The sequence below is a fragment of the Lissotriton helveticus genome, chromosome 12 (genome assembly GCF_964261635.1).
Source record: "Lissotriton helveticus chromosome 12, aLisHel1.1, whole genome shotgun sequence".
Taxonomy (NCBI): Eukaryota; Metazoa; Chordata; class Amphibia; order Caudata; family Salamandridae; genus Lissotriton; species Lissotriton helveticus.
In genome coordinates, this window is record NC_136073.1 from 274542694 (window position 1) to 274559833 (window position 17140).

The 17140-nt window shown below is 47.6% G+C and overlaps 1 protein-coding gene across 1 annotated transcript in view; it reads left to right on the top strand.

Moving 5' to 3' along the window:
- The window catches only part of AP1G1 (adaptor related protein complex 1 subunit gamma 1), an 803442-nt gene that overhangs the window by 178820 nt on the left and 607482 nt on the right, over positions 1-17140 (top strand). The window contains exon 6 of the mRNA XM_078671300.1: positions 2581-2677. Within this exon, the coding sequence (XP_078527426.1) occupies positions 2581-2677 (97 nt within the window). The remainder of the gene's footprint in view (positions 1-2580; positions 2678-17140) is intronic.

The following is a 17140-nucleotide window of genomic DNA, read 5'->3' on the forward strand; positions in this document are numbered from 1 at the left end:
CCCTTCCTCTGGTATAAAGTGGGAACCCCTGGCTACAGGACTTTAGATTTACCTGGACGAAACTCTGCTACAGAAACCAAGTACTTCAATGATCTACACTGCGTCAGATGACTGAAGAATCTCCCTTGGAGTAAAGGAGTTACTCCCCTGCTAAGCAGGCACCAAAGACACATCTGACCTGTTTGCAACTCTGAAGCTCCTGAGGACTCCGAAGACTTTTGCAACACAGGAGGTGGGTTTCCAAGCGTCCCTGAGGTAGACTAGTGTGCTCAGCAAAACTGAGACCAGTATCCCTCGTGGGGACCGTGCAACCCGAACCCTTGGGCACCGTGTAACCCGAACCCCTGGGCACCGTGTCCATTTGCAGAAGCATGTGCTTTCCGGCAACGCCTGAAGCTGTGCTTTGGGCTACTTGTAGTCCAGACCCTGAGCAGTGATTCCACCGAAGATTACCGGCCTACACTCCACGAGTCTGTTGGCCTGTGGGTCCCGGTGAAGGCAACTTTAACTTTCAGTGGGCTTTCCTGGTTTCTCCAGATGTGCCCTGACTCTCCATCGCTTGGGGAGTCACCAGGACCTTGCTGGTCCTCACCGAAGCATCTTTTCTCCGACCGCGTGGGTTACAGTTGTCAAGGCTTGTTGGTGTTCAATCCAGACACTGACCCCCCAGCACTCGACATCCTTCGTGGGACAGCTTGCCTGCGGACTTTGGTCTTCCTCAACGTCTCCTGGTCCCCGTGGCTGCAGAGTCCATCTTCACCTCTTCTCATCTGAAGCACCCGACATCGGTGGGCATTCGTCTACCGAGCCCCTGGTCACTGGTAAGTGACCCAGACTCTGTCCCCTCTGCTTTCAGGTTCTTCTCATCTCCGATCCAGGCTTGGATCCAACCGGACACTTTTCCTCTTCATGGCAGCAGCACTTTTCAGCATCTTGCCATTGAAAACAACGAAGATTCCCAACACCATTTGACACCTATGCACCTGGCTTCCCTGGGTTAGGTAACACGAGTACTCCGGTGCTCACATGCGTGCGGGCCTTAGAACCTTCTAAGTTTGAAAAGGTTTGCTCAAAGTCCTTTCCGAAGTGTCCTTAAACTTTAAAATACCAACTGCAACTTTCCCATAGAGTTGTACGGAGCTCGCAGCTGTGTTATCACACTGCGCGCGTCCCCCGTGGGTCCCCTGTGTCACTACCTTGGGTAGTTCTTTGGGGTCTCAGTGATTCTACGTGCTCTAGGCACTGTCTAGTCAAGTCGTGGTTGTTATACCACTTTCTTAGTATATGGTGTTGTCTCCCCCTGGAGTCCACTATGTATTGTGCTATTTACTGTCGTTCTAGTGATTTTAATATTGTGTACTTTGTGCTCTAATCTCCTGAAGAGATTAGTAGAGAGTGTTTAGTAATAAATACATATTTTTTATAAAAACACCTGTGTGGTTCCCCTTTCATTTGGTCATTCAGGAGGTTATAGACTGGTAAAACAAACTGCTTTACATTCCTTCAAGACTTGACCTGAAGGCTGCTCTCCATAGCTACCACTAGGATAGCTTTCATAAAAGGTTGTCTTTAACCTAATCATCAATAAGGGTTGTTTGGACTGGTACAAGGTGCCCAGTATAACTAGTGGTCAGCATATACCTGGCCAACTTCTCACAGTGTCTGTTTAGTTTTGGGGTCTTTCCTACTGCAGTCACTTGGCCTAATCACACAAGGGAAGTACCATTTTTATCAGGAGATGTGGGGCAATGATATGTGGTAGGGAATTAGTGGTTCCCTGCAGATTCCAGAACTTTCCATTACAGAAAAGGGGAGTCAACTGAATATTTGCTGAGGCTTTTCCACTGTTTACCTTGATACTGATTGTACGTCTCAAAAGGAAGAAAGACCATTCACTGTGATTGTTAGTGCTCCAACCTGATTGTGAGACTGTACTGGGACACAGATCTGCATCAGTAGTCCATAAAGGCCCACTGTGGCGTAGTTCCATCGCTATGCAAACCATTGAGATTGTGACGCAGGCACTGCATCACAATCCCAGCTCTCTCTGTGTGACTCTGTTCTCGAGTCTTGGAGTTTGGATACCTTGGCACAGTTGTTTTATCAAATCTAAAATAAGGAGATCTTGGATGAGAGAACAGGTACCTCTCTGGCTTAGATTAAGGCATTTTATTAGGTAGGTGGTTTGATAATTATACACTAGTGTATTACAGTGTATGTGTCTTAGTGCTTTGTACTGCTTATAGTGTTACCAGATCTCTCACTCTGATGGCAGGGGATGATTCAAACATGTCTAACTATGAAAGATAGCAAAGCTGAACATCCATAATTTTCCGTAAAGTTATGCGTTTTAAGGGCTGTCTGTCACCAATTCGTCTTTGGGGCTGATGTTATTTTGCAGTTGAACTACTAAAATAGTGGGAAATTATTTTATGTGAGAAAATTGATCGCCTGATAAGGGATTCAATGTGTGCAGCGGAAATGGAGAATGTCTTTCTATACCGCCAGTAAAAAGGATTGTACAATGGTGATTTGGGATTGGCCATTGACGGGCAGTGCTAATTTGTTTTTCTCTTCTAGGCTGCTCTTTGTGCGGTGCATGTTATCAGGAAAGTACCGGAGCTTATGGAAATGTTCCTGCCAGCCACAAAAAATCTCTTGAATGAGAAAAATCACGGTAGGTAAAGGGAAGTCATTTGTTGTTTTCTTTCAGAGGAGTACAGGGTCATTACCTCTACAGTGGTATAGAGAAAGGACGTTATGTTACCACAGAAGTTTTGATATGTGATATTAAATATGTGAAATAATGTGTTGTCTCCTAAAAAATAAAATGCTCAGTCTGTGCCACAGTGTTTTATTATTATTCTTTTTAAATAGGTCGGAAAGTCAATAATGGAGGATCTCAGTCATGAGATCTGTTGCCCCTGAGAAGATAAACAAACCAAGGAATGGTGCATTTAGGCATCAACATTAGATGGACACATTTGATACTGTTCCATTAATGAATCCAGTAGGTCCACTTTGCTAATATGTTCTGTAGTAACAGTTCGGTTTTCCACTCTCTGGATGGAGTGAAAATCAATCGCACTATCCTCTGAGCAGTTTCAACTTTATTTGTATGTAATGTAGTGTGTATGTGTCTTTAGCTTCTTGCAATCATTTTATTTCTGTCTTTATTCTGAAGATATTTTTTCCTAATGGTGCAAGGTTATGTTTTTCTCATGATAATTTTCCTCACTGTCCTCACAAATACAGGGTGCTGTTTTATACAGGATTTCCTCATGGAGACAGTTTCGGGGAGGGGGTGTGTGTGTGAGGTTAACAATCTTTTGGTTCCTGAAAGGGGAAATGTGCAACCATTGCTGGTATTGAATTGTTGCATATGCTCCTTACCTCACTTCCTCCTATTCCTCTTCTGCAGGGTTCTTGGATGTTACCACAATTCTCCTAGTGGACTGTTCCTTCCCCATTCATTTCATTATTATCCCTCTCCATGAATTATGATATTATCTTCTGGGTGTCCTTCCCATCTCTCTCCATGAGGGTGTCTTGGACTTTTACTCCGTTGTGGCTGTAACTGCCATTGTCCTGTTGAGGATGCCACAACATCAAGATGGCACCCACGTCTGGTATTTAAGAAAACTATAGTAAAAGCACAAGAGGTCTGCTTTAATGAAGTAGTTTTAGAAGAAACCTTGATTTCACTCTGAGAAGCCAACCCCAAGGGGCCTCTAGGGCATAAACAATTCGACTTCTGAAAGCAGATAACAGATTTGAACTGCATCCAGAAGGGTTTGGGTGCCTTCATTGGATTGGCCCTCAAAACACGTTCACTGGAAGAGCCCTCAGACCACCAGATATGCATTTCCAGGTTTGGTCTCCAAACCAAGAAGGATGCTCATTCTTTGCAGATTTGTTTTTGTAAACACCGTCTGGGACCCATAGTGCACTGTGTGTTTGTTTTTTGTTGGGTAGGAGGACTGGAGGAATGCCATGTGTACTAGTGAACTGATATTGTACATGTAGGCCCAACACCATAACAAAACCCAATTAACTTGACAATTCACTGCTACTGCCTTATAAATCTTAGGTTGCAATTAATTAATAGAGGAAAACAGCTGGCCTGATATCTTACCGCAACACTTTACCACACTATACTTAGTTGTCATAAGATAACATTGTTTATCATATGTAGGCTGAAAAGATAGCATGTTGTAAACCATAAACTCTGATCCGCTGAGTGTAATCTGATTCTTACTTTTAATGTTGAGGGAGAAGAAGGCCACCTTACCCAGTGAAGTCTTCACTTTTGTGTCATATCTCTTCCCCACACTCCATTGTAATAAATATCTTGTTGCACTCTTCAAATCTGGGTACATACTAAACACGCTAGAATTATATTGTTTTCGTGATACATTTTTTTTTTTCAGTTGATAAAATATTGAGAGAACAATTCAAGTTTCTTTGATAATACCCTAAAGAAACTTTGCTCTTCAATACAGTAAAGAACAGCTGAAGGGAGTTATGCCAAATTTGTCCAAAAGTTTGACTTGCACTTAGAAAGGTTGATTTTTGTAATCTGGTGTAAAATCCATCCAGGGCAACCCTCAGAAAAGGGTCCCCCAGCGAGCAGGCTGGGAGTGAGAGGGGTGGATTGTCACAAGCCATGCGGCCAAAGCCCTGCTGCACACCGCTGAAGGGGTGTGCAGTGAGTTGGGTGGCCGCATTCAGGGGTTGAGCACAGGTCCTGACTGAAGACCGCTCTGGGGAAAAAAACGCCCACCGTGCTGCCCGAAAGCCATGCCCAGTGGGGGCATTGGCTGCAGGTTGCCCAAGCGCATATGCTTCAATGGGAACAAGACCAAATCTTCACTGAAAAAAAACAAGGTTAAATAAAGAGATGAATGAATGAATAAATAAAGCATTTTAAGCGCGTAGCTACCAGAAGGAATCCCAGCTCTAATAGCAGTACACTCAAAGAACTCCGAGCGACATTAGGGAAAAAGTAAAGTTTTAAGCAGTTTACTGAAGGTGAGGTGGTTTGCCTTGAGATGGACATGGAGGGGGAGAGAATACCAAAGATTATGGTTGGGTATAATAAATCCTTAGCTTATGTTAGAAAAAAACAGAAATTCAATGATAAAAATTAACATTAAAGTGACACTCTAGTTAGGTGTTGAAAAGAAGTGAGGGAAAGGGTGTGGTGCCTGAGACAAAACAGCCGCCTTTGGGGAACCAGGTTCAAATCTCGGCATCTGCTCAGCATTCAGTGATTCTGGGCAAATTACCTTATCGCCCCATGCCTAAGAAAATTGTGACCTTGTGTCATGTAAATGGTGCTCAAGTAAAGTGTTCCAATACCTTCAAATGGAGTTTGCACTATATTCATAAGATATTGTTTAGTCAACCAACTGTAACTTGCATGTCATGCACTGCTTATGGCCTCTGATATTACAGCACTCATGACAAGTTAAATTACATCATCTCACGACTGTGACGGTGTGCTATAGACTTAGAGGACCTAACTGGTAATTCAACAAGATGCACTCCAGTACAATTTTCCAGCCACACCTTGCACACAACTTCCCCACGGGTCCCCAACCCCCTCCTGTTCACAGCAATGTGCAGCGGTGGGTTGGCTCAACAGCCTATGGCATGCACAATGGTAGCTGGCTTCAGGATCTGGTCTATAACCAGACCCTCTTCACTTTTTAAACTTTTATTTTTTTTACTTTTTTGTGTACTGTGGTACTACAGGGGAGGCCTTGCTGGATACTGCAGTACCGGGCGGTGGTACCAGCAACCCAACTTTAAAAAAAGTTGCCTCAAGGAAGGTTCTTTTGGGAACCACACCCCACATGACTGCAAGGGAAAAAGTCCACCCAGGCGGATCAGGCAATGTCCCATAAAGAGTCCAATACTTTTAATACACAACATGGAACTCACCAAGGGGCGGCAGAAAGGTCACATGGTACAATAAATTTCAGATATGAATGCACAAAATCTTTATTTTCTTTTTGTCATCTTTTGTTTGCACACATTTTATCCAAGATATTTCGTAACATAGTACATTAATTGATTAATTCATAAAATATACATCAATAAATACACAATACGAACACCCCACTTCTCCTCTCAGCATACACACACATTCTTCTCTTTCAGTCACACACAAACATTCACTGATATACCAAACACTATATACACATTCCTCAACGTAATCCCCAGAGTGACAACAAGAATAGGATCCTGCGGAATCTTCGTAGCAAACTGCCAGAGAGTCCAGGTTGATAAAACCGGATCCAAGAAACACGTAATGCCAACGCGCGTTTCGGTGCAGGGCCCAGGTCTACGGGCGCACCTTCATCAGGGCTCTGACGCCGAGGAAGTGGGGAGGACACAACACATTAGAAATAACCCGTGGCCAATCTGTTATAAACAAAAAATTAAATTTAGAATCAGCAACCTCATAAACTATTTAATAATTATCCGAAATTATGCTTCATATATATATAAGATCCCATATAGAGCCTCGTACTTTTCATAAGGTCCACAGATTCAGGTGACATTTGCGTAAATTTCATTCAATTAAATATACATATACAGTTCTGTAGTAGGGGATCTCTGTGTATAGTCATAATCTAGTGAATAGTCCCGCCCATGTGCGTGGACCCCGGAGCAATCAAAAATAATCTCTTACAGTGTCAAAAAATGCAAAAAAATGCATAGACACTTAAGAGAGAATTTAAAGACAGATAATGCAGCCAAAAGGCTACACTGTCCAGTACTTCAACTAGAAATTTCCACCATAAAATCCACAAAACAGCAAAGCCTGTACAGATTTCCCTTGCTTAACAGCAAAATCCCTCAGGAATGATAGAGAGAAGAACCTGGACAGACAAGCCCCATAGGCTGCCATTATGTGGCTTAATTAGGATACTGTGCCTTTAAGAGAACCTTCTAGAACCTTCTCTCAGTATCCCAGAATGCATAGCAGGTCCAACTTAGCCTCAGTTCTTTTTTCCGGCTCCTGCAAGCAGGACCCTGGAGCATTGAGCTCTCCCTTTCAAGGGTTTTTGTTAGTGTTTTACACTGCTTTCGATTTTTGGTACTTTTAAAGTACTCTGGTGACTTTCTTTCTGTGTTTCTGCACTCTTTTTTGTCCAATAATGCCTGCATTATTCGACAAGTGCCCTGAGTGCTCAAGAAAGAAGGCCAAGACAGACTCCCATGAGGTCTGTATTCTCTGCCTTCCCTCTTCCCACATCCCTGAGGAGTGTAGGATCTGCAGAAGCTTCTCTGGAAGGACCCTGAAGGAGAGGAAGAAGATCAGGCTTCAGGGGCTTGAGGAGAGGAAGCTGAAGGCACGAGGTGGGTCAGGAGGGGCTCCTTCTACCCATGCTGAGGCCTCTGGGGGGCTCCCCAGGGGCAGGAAGACCAGCCCGCGCCCAAGGTCTCCGTCTGGGTCAGTTGCGCTGACCACGACGTCGAGGGGACGGTCAACGGCCAGTTCCAGGTCTCCCCAGGGCTCTGGGTCGAGAAAACGTCGCCCGTCGACGTCGAGGAACGTGTTCCGGCCGCCGTCGAAGCCGGTGTCGATATCCTCGTCGTCGCTGTCGGCGTCGAGTGATCGACATCGTAGGGCCCGGCGTCGGCGCTCGCCGTCGAGGCGACACCGCCGTTCGCCGTCGAGGACATCGTCGTCGAGGGGATCCTCGTCGTCAAGGTCGCCGTCGAGACGAAAGGCATCTCCGGCGCCGAAGAGGTCGACGTCGAAGCATTCCAAAAGGCCGACGTCGAGACGGTCGAGAAGATCGACGTCGAAAAGGTCGGAGAGGTCGACGTCGAGGAGATCCAAAGGGTCGCCGTCGAAGCGATCCAGGAAGTCGACGTCGAGACCGGCGAAGAGGTCGAGGTCGCCGTCGAGGCACCATCGCCCGTCGTCGAGGTTTCGTGGCTCGTCGATCTGGTCGGGGTCGACGTCGAGACGAAGACACGGTTCGACGTCGAGGAGTGTGATTCGGTCGACGCCGAAGGGCCGTTCGACGTCGAGGGGACATCGGTCGTCGTCTGGACACCGGTCTTCGGCGTCTGTAGGTCCTAAGGACAGGCCCAGGACTGTGGGGGGCTCCCCACTCTCTGGTAGAGGTGATGGCTCGCCGGGACCGGCGCATTCCGGGGTGGATACTCCGATGAAGCCGTCTACGCCTCCTCCGCGGCCTGCTGTGCCGAAGGGTCCTCCTCCGAAGGCCCCTACCCCGCCTCCGAAGCCGGCTCCGCGGGACCCGCGTCCGGTTGCTCCTCCACCCCCGATCCCACCGAGGGAGGTGTCGATGCCTAAGTTCCCGACGCCTCCGAAGAAGACTCCTAAGAAGCCTGGAGCTCCTGACCCTGGGAGGCCGAAGGAGCGTCCGAGGCCCAAGAGGTCGAGGTCTCGCTCGGGGAGACGGGACAGATCGAGGAGTGGCCGCGGATCTTCATCACGATCCAGGCATCATCACAAGAGACGTCGGTCCAGGTCACGTTCTCCTTCTGGGACCCGTTCCTACTCGCCCACGCTGTCCGATTCGCCGGAGACTAGGGTGTCTCCGATAGACGATATTAGCACATTTCAGGAGGTTCTCCTGCGTGGTGCGGCGAAGTTGGGCATTGAGGTTGAAGCGCCTACGGCTTCTACCTCGGTAATCTTTGAGACTTTACACAAGAGGCACTTGTCTCGCCCCCTGTTACCTCTGGTGCCGGGGCTCCTTGAGCCCGCCGAACAGCTATTCCTGACGCCGGCGACGGTGAGATCTGTCCCTTCCAGGATACTGAAAAAGTACAGGGCTCCGGACTCAGACCCAGCCTTCTTGAGGAAAGACCCGGTACCGGATTCAGTCATCGTGACTGCTGCTCGGAAGCTTCATTCCACCTCCCCTGCGTCCACGGTGCCTCCGGACAAGGAGAGCCGGTGGATCGATTCTGCTGGTCGCAAGGCGTGTGGGACATCCGCCTCGTCCATGAAGGCAGCCAGTGACTCGGCTTTGCTGGGACGTTACGACCGGTCCCTTTGGGACTCGATGGAGCAGTTCGCAGACCTCGTCCCTCGAGACCGCAAGGAGGACTTTGTGGAGATCGTCAAGGAGGGGATGTTGGTCTCTAATCAGGCCATCGGCGCTGCAGCAGACATATCGTTGCTGTCCGCGCACGGATATTGCCACGGGATTCACCAGAGACGCCATGCTTGGCTCAGGTTGACATCGTTGAAACCGGAGGCACAGCAACGCGTGGCGAATCTCCCGTTTTCCGGAGATACCCTCTTCGGGAAGCACGCGGATGATGAGATGGCCAGGATGAAGGCCGAAGCGGAGACCCTGACGGCAGTGGGCCTGGAAAAGCCCAAGGAAAAGAAACCCTTCCGACAGTACCAGCGTCGGTTTGGGGCGCAGGGTCGTGGAAGGGGGCAGTCTGCTGGTCAACATCAACAGCGGCAGCAGCAGCAGCAGTACAGGCAGCCCTTCCAGAAGCGACAGGGTGGTAGAGGTCGTCAACAGTCCTCTACCGCGACCAAGGGCCCGGCCGGGTCCCGTCCCTGAGCTGTTACTTCCCCCTCGTCCGTTACCCGCTCCGGTGGGGGGAAGCGTTCAATTTTTTCTGGCAGAGTGGAGAAAAATTACTCAGGACAAGTGGGTGCTGAATATTGTTTGCAATGGATACAGTCTACGTTTCACCAGCCCTCCTCCATCGATTCCTCCCGTCAGCTCGCAGTATCAACTGCGCGAGCTTCAGACGGAGGCGGACGTTCTGCTAAGGAAAAGGGCGATCGAAGACGTACCTCTGTCTCAAAGAGGAAGAGGTCTGTACTCTCGGTTCTTTCTTGTCCGCAAGAAGGACAAAAACGAGTTCAGGCCCATTCTGGATTTGCGGCAGGCAAACAAGTGGATTCGCAGAGAAAAGTTTCGCATGCTGTCGTTGCATCAGATCTACCCTCAGCTGCAACGGGGAGACTGGATGTGTGCCATAGATCTACAGGACGCATACTTCCACGTGCCCATTGCATGCAAACACAGAAAATTTCTGCGCTTTCAAGTCGGCACCAATCACTATCAGTACACGGTGCTACCCTTCGGACTGAAGTCTGCACCCAGGACATTCTCAAAATGTATGGCAGTGGTAGCGGCACACCTGAGGAAGAACAAGGTGTTTGTCTACCCGTACCTGGACGATTGGTTGATCAAAGCCTCCTCCTTCTCGGAAGCTCGAGCACACTTCCAGAAGACGTGCGTTCTCTTGAACAGGCTGGGGTTGCACATCAACATGTCCAAGTCGGTCCCGATTCCGGTGCAGTGCATCCAGTACTTGGGGGCCTCCATCAATACGCTGTCAGCAAGCGTGTCTCCTTCGGAAGAGCGACGTTTATCACTCGTTCGGAAGGCTCAGGCTCTCATGGAAACTCCGTCTACGACGGTGAGGACCGTGTCTTCTCTACTGGGATCGATGGCCTCTTGCATTTTTCTCACTCCTCACGCACGGCTACAGATGCGTCCTCTGCAGGAGTGCTTGGAGGATCAGTGGGACCAGAGGAGAGGTTCTTGGGACGACAGGATACGACTGTCTCTACATGCTCTTCAGTCTCTGAAGTGGTGGTGCTCGAAGGAGAATCTCCTCAGAGGCGTTCCCTTCCACAAGGACATTCCCACACAGACCATCGTGACGGATGCGTCTCTCCAAGGTTGGGGGGCGCATTCCGGAGATCTGCAAATTCAAGGGACGTGGTCCCCGACGGAGTCCACGTACCACATCAATTTCCTGGAACTGAGAGCTGTTCACTTGGCACTGAAGGCCTTTCATCCGTCCTTTCAGACCAACTCTCTGCTTGTTCAGACGGACAACACGACTACGATGTATTACCTCAACAAGCAGGGGGGCTCGAGATCGCGCACTCTGTCGCAGGAGGCGCAGGCGATCTGGCACTGGCTTCTGGCTCGAGGACTGTCGATAACGGCCACCCATCTGCCAGGTGTGCAGAATGTTCAGGCAGACGAACTGAGCAGAATCGTGCAGGAAAACCACGAATGGGTCATAAACGACAAAGTACTAGGAGAAGTCTTCGCAAGGTGGGGAACTCCAGACGTAGATCTGTTTGCCACCGCCGAAAACAGCAAATGCCGAGGCTTCGCCTCCAGGTACTACCAGCCAGGGACGCTGGGGAACGCGTTATGGATCAACTGGTCGAACAGCTTTCTGTACGCTTTTCCACCAATTCCCCTGATTCCGGCGGTTCTCATCAAGCTGTCCCAGTCCAGGGCGAGAATGATTCTGATTGCCCCGGAATGGCCCAGACAGTGGTGGTTCACGGACCTGCTTCACCGTTCTCTCCTTCCTCACATGAAGCTGCCGTGCAGGCCGGACCTTCTCACGAAGTTCGGGGGGCGGATGGTGCACCCCAACCTCTCGTCTTTGAGTTTGGCGGCATGGCTCCTGAAATAGTGCAATATGGCCATCTGAATCTCCCAGAGGATTGTATGGGCATACTGAAGGAGGCTAAGCGACCTTCCACTAGGACTTCCTATGCTTACAAGTGGAAGAGGTTTTGCATCTGGTGCAAGTCTAAGAACTATGACCCTACGTCATGCAAGGAAGATGTCATCCTTCCATATCTGCTTCATCTGGCGCAGTCGGGCCTTAATGTCCATTCCATTAAGGTTCATCTGGCTGCTTTGACTGCCTACAGGAAAGGCCCTTCACAGACTTCCTTTTTCCAGATCCCTGTGATCAAAGATTTTTTGGAAGGCTTGAAGAAAGTGTTCCCTCCTGTCAGGCTTCCTTCGCCTTCATGGGACTTGAATGTGGTGCTGTCCAGATTGATGAAGGAGCCTTTTGAACCCATTCATAAGGCTTCGTTGCAGCACCTGTCCTGGAAGGCGGCGTTCCTAGTGGCCATTACATCGGCCCGCAGGGTGAGTGAGATTCAGGCATTGTGTTGCCAGGAACCTTATACTGTGTTTCATAATGCTAAAGTTGTTATGCGTACTCACCCTAAGTTTCTTCCCAAGGTTGTTTCTGATTTTCATATCAATCAGACTATCACTTTGCCTACGTTCTTTCAGAATCCTTCGTCTCCGGCGGAAAGGTCTTTACATTCCCTGGATGTGCGGAGGGTGCTGAAGTTTTATCTTGATAAGACTAAAGATGTTCGTAGGTCAGACCAATTGTTCATCAATTATGGTTCAGTCAGGACGGGTCTTGCTACCTCTAAACAGTCCATCTCTAGGTGGATTGTGTCCTGCATTCAGTTGTGTTACTGCAAAGCTAATAAGACCTTAGGGGGCAAACCTAAGGCTCATTCCACCAGGGGCAAGGCTGCTACGACAGCTATGCTCCGTAATGTTCCCATTGCAGAGATCTGCAAGGCGGCCACTTGGAAGTCGGTCCATACCTTTGCTAAGCATTACTGCCTGGATTCTGATGCCAGGACAGACGCTCAGGTTGGGCAGGCTTCGCTGCGGAATCTGTTCGCACAGTAGTGGCGTTATTTTACTCTCCACCGCCGCTTGGTGTGGGGATGGGCTTGCCATTCTATTCACTAGATTATGACTATACACAGAGATCCCCTACTACAGAAGGAGTAGTTTCTGTCCTGTAACTCCAGTTCTGTAGTAGGGGTATCTCTGTTATAGTCATAAGCGCCCTCCCGCCTCCCCGGTGGAGTGTTGTTCATGATCATAATGCTACAGGTCTGGCGTTTCCTACGCCCTCGAAAAGAACTGAGGCTAAGTTGGACCTGCTATGCATTCTGGGATACTGAGAGAAGGTTCTAGAAGGTTCTCTTAAAGGCACAGTATCCTAATTAAGCCACATAATGGCAGCCTATGGGGCTTGTCTGTCCAGGTTCTTCTCTCTATCATTCCTGAGGGATTTTGCTGTTAAGCAAGGGAAATCTGTACAGGCTTTGCTGTTTTGTGGATTTTATGGTGGAAATTTCTAGTTGAAGTACTGGACAGTGTAGCCTTTTGGCTGCATTATCTGTCTTTAAATTCTCTCTTAAGTGTCTATGCATTTTTTTGCATTTTTTGACACTGTAAGAGATTATTTTTGATTGCTCCGGGGTCCACGCACATGGGCGGGACTATTCACTAGATTATGACTATAACAGAGATACCCCTACTACAGAACTGGAGTTACAGGACAGAAACTACTCCTTCCACATTATATGAACTCCTATATATAACATTTTGTTCTGAGGCTTCGCCCCATAGTTGGTGAGCTCCAATGTTGCTGCAAGAGATACTTGAATAATGAACTGAAAAACGTGCAATCAATACACTAATGGGAATCCCTGGAAACATGAAATATCAGACATCTCATACATCACAAATCTTACTAGCACCATACTACTCATAAATATTCGAATGGTCAAAAGGCAACATTCTAGTGAAAAGGGGGGAAATTTAACTCAAACTTTCAGTGTAGTCATTTTACCTCTGCCACTAGTTCCCAGGTCAAGATATCGCCGCTGTATTATCGACTGTCGATATCACAGGCCCAATAAAGATGGCGTGGGAAACGTACTGATCCGGTTGGAACCTGGTTGGGATTTAGCAAGAATGGAAACGTTTCCACAGAATTCGATAGATAGAAGGATATACAACTTCACCAAGGGGCCACCTGCAGACCGTCTTTCTCAAAGGACGTACCCACTGTGGAAGTTTCTTTCAACGTGCGTATTTCAAAGATCTCGCATGGAAATCAGCTTCATATTTCAGGCGGCATCGTATATGGTTGCCTAAACAAAATGTGCACTCGTAAGTCATACCTCTTGGTACACAGTTCGCCAGGTTAAAAAAATCATTAAACGTGATGGAGAATCAACGTGCTAGACTTTAACGGGTTACGAAGTAGCCTAATTCTTCATTTTATTTAAAAAAAGAAGAAAGAAAAACAACCACAGTAAGACCAGTCGGAATAGTGTGACAGGCAGCTGTTTAGTTAGGCTAAATAAGTCGAATAGAACATACCATACGATTACCGGCACGGAGAATGCTCACAATTTCAGGCAGTCGATTAAGGAGAGTTAGCTGAGTTTCCGCATATAGCTCTAAATCCCACGTGTTCTGCAAAATGATAAAAGGAACACGAAAAAAAATGAAGACAGTGGAACTAGATACGGTCTCCACCGATAAATTACGGACACAGGTCATTGAATTAAACAACATCCGCCACCGGGTGACCGGAGGGTCGGAGATATAAGGACTATATCCGCGAAGGGGAACCCCCCTAACAGCATACTGCCTTTAAGAGGCCGTTTTTACTACAGTTACAAAAAAGGGGGGTGCTCCGCCAACAATTAACGCACCCTTCTTACCTAGAGTCTGAAAGTGGAGGTATAACTCTCCTCTCGGGACCGGGTCCTCGCGGGTTTCAAGCGACCTCAGCTCGCGTCTTCCCGCCGTTTAAAAAGGTTGCGGACCCGCCCCTAGTCTTTGATTTGAAACACCTGGCCTGCCCCTCTCAGGTTCCTCAGGGTCATGGGCAAAACCCGGCACAGATCAAACTAACAATCGGGCCACGGACAAACAACAACAGTCGATCCGTAAATAGTGGCAACCCTGCAGGTAAACAAACAGAAGTTGCAAACTGTTGCCTCGATTGCATAGGGTCCGATAATCTACACCAGTTAAAACTAGGTCATTAAAGGGGGCCCACATGGCCCTGTCAGGCTTCCCAGAGTTCTGTAATGGTGGACGCAGCATTTCTTGAATGTTGCTGCCATCCAAACAGAACATTTTGGTTCCTCTGTACCTGTACTGCGGTATTTAAATGACCAACAGGAGCAGAAGCCCCATCAGCCATTCAAAATGACCCTTTTCCCCCCCTCTGGTACACAGAAGTAACATGGTACCAACAGGCCAGATATCTCTAACTTTTCTGAGGGTTGCCCTGAATGGATTTACACCCGATTACAAAAATCAACCTTTCTATATCAACCACTGCAGGTCATCTTGCTCCAGCAACCCCTACTAAGACTTACACTTACGCCACAAAAATGCCTCCTGCATATGAGGACATCCACATATTCTTGCAGGTTTTCAAGTGCACTTTCTGGCAACAAGATTGACATCAATACCTTTCGTGGTTTGCTGGGGAAGTGTGAAGCAAAACTGTCCATCTCTATACCCATGCCTCTGCCATAAACATTGTCGTATTTGAGTTGTTTCAGATACACACTTCCTCCTGACCCATGGTTCATTTTACCGGATTCCACCAGTGTAAGAAATTTGATTATTATTTGGGGTGGGACACTGCCCACTTGAGTGGATAATCACAACCCCTGTCAAAGGTTAACCTTCCAAGTCACTAAATTACCCTCGGCTCAACCCCCTTGTAGCTATAGCACAGAGCAGACCAGCTTAATGTAGGGCAATGTGTCAAGTATTTGTGCAGTACCAAAACAGTAAAAGTAAAAATGCAAAACAATATAAATCCCAAACTGAATTAGAACAAGCATTCAGTAGAATGCTACATTCCGAGGGGCAGACTGAGGTGGTGCTGAGCGACACTGAGATGGTGCTGTGCTAGTGCTGCTGCTGTGGTGGGGCTGCGCTGGTGGTGGCGCACTGATGCGGAGGTGGTGCTTTGCTAATGCTCAGATGGCGCTGTGGTGGTGTTGAGTGATGCTGAGGCGATGCTGGTGCTGAGTAATGCTGTGGTGCCACTGAGTGATGCTCTGATGGTGCTGCGCTGATTCTGAGTTGGTGCTGCTGCATTGATGTGGAGGTACTAGTGAGTGATGCTGTGCTGGTGCTCTGATGCTACTGAGAGATGCTCAGTTGATGCTATGCTGGTGCTTCTGAAGGAAAGTGGTGCTGAGTGAAGTTGACTGGTGCTGGAATGGGGCTGCGCTGATGCTGAGGTGGTGCTGCGGTGGTGTTGCACTTATGCACTTCATATGTTTTCTAATTTCTCAGATCAGTTGTTGTTAACGTGGACCCTAGGGGTATGCAGAGCCTACTTAGAAGGTCCGCAACTGTTTAGTAATTAAATAATATCAACTGATTAATAAAGTGTATATAAATAAAGAAGCAAAATAGAACATTTTAAAATGTTCTGTAATGTGAAGGAATTTGAAATTAGAGGCTACAATTCAAGCTTGTAACTTTAGATTGATTCATGGGAGCAGTGCGGGTGCATCAAACACAATATAGTGTGCACAATGAGCTATAGATTTCTGGAAAGTAGACATAATTCTGAATTCAGCAAGGGGGGCATTTGTGTAGATCCCTCAAGGTTTCCCTATAAAACTGTTGAAATAAAAACATGGTCTTGTTCCGATGGCTGATTTAAAAAAGCAACATACAATTATGCCCATGACAAAAAGGGGCACCTTCCTACAAGTGGTCACCCCCACTTTTTGCCACTTGTACTGAAATTTTTCGGCTGATGTACACTGTCCCTGCTAACCAGGCCCTAGTGCTTTTTCCCTGAATACCTAGGGCATGGGTACCAATGAGTGTCCTTAAGGGCTGCAGCATGTATTCTGCCACCCTAAGGGATCCCCATACAAATTACATGCAGTCTGTCATTGCAGACTGCATGTCTTGGTGCAAACCATAAGTGAAAACACAACATGGCACACTCACTGTAGTCCATGCCAACGTCATTGCAGGTAATATGTGTAAGTCACCCCTACAGCAAGCCTTTTAGCCCTAAGACAGGGTTCATTATATTACATGTGAGGGCCTATCTGCATGAGCAGATATGCCCCTGTAGTGTCTAGTCCGATTACTAGATGTTACAAGTGAACAGGGAAACCATGCTAATTTTATGTACTGGGCACTGGTCATTAATAGTTCTCCAGCTGCATTATGGCTTTACTGAAACCTATAGTGTGTGGTATTGATCCTCTCTTCTTTATAAATGGGTACTGTTGGCAGTCCAAGATTTATTATGACATGCACCTAGAGGTCACCTTAGAGGTGGCCCCTGAAAAACCTCCCACTATCTAGTGTGCTGGCTGACTGGTATGTACCTTTCTTGCCCCAGAGACCCTCCAGAATCAAACCCCCCTTTGGGTTCCGATGAACTTTTACCCTAGTCCCCACTTGCAGCATTTATTCTGTTACATGTTTTCTGCATAGACTTCTGTAGGAAAGTGCCTATT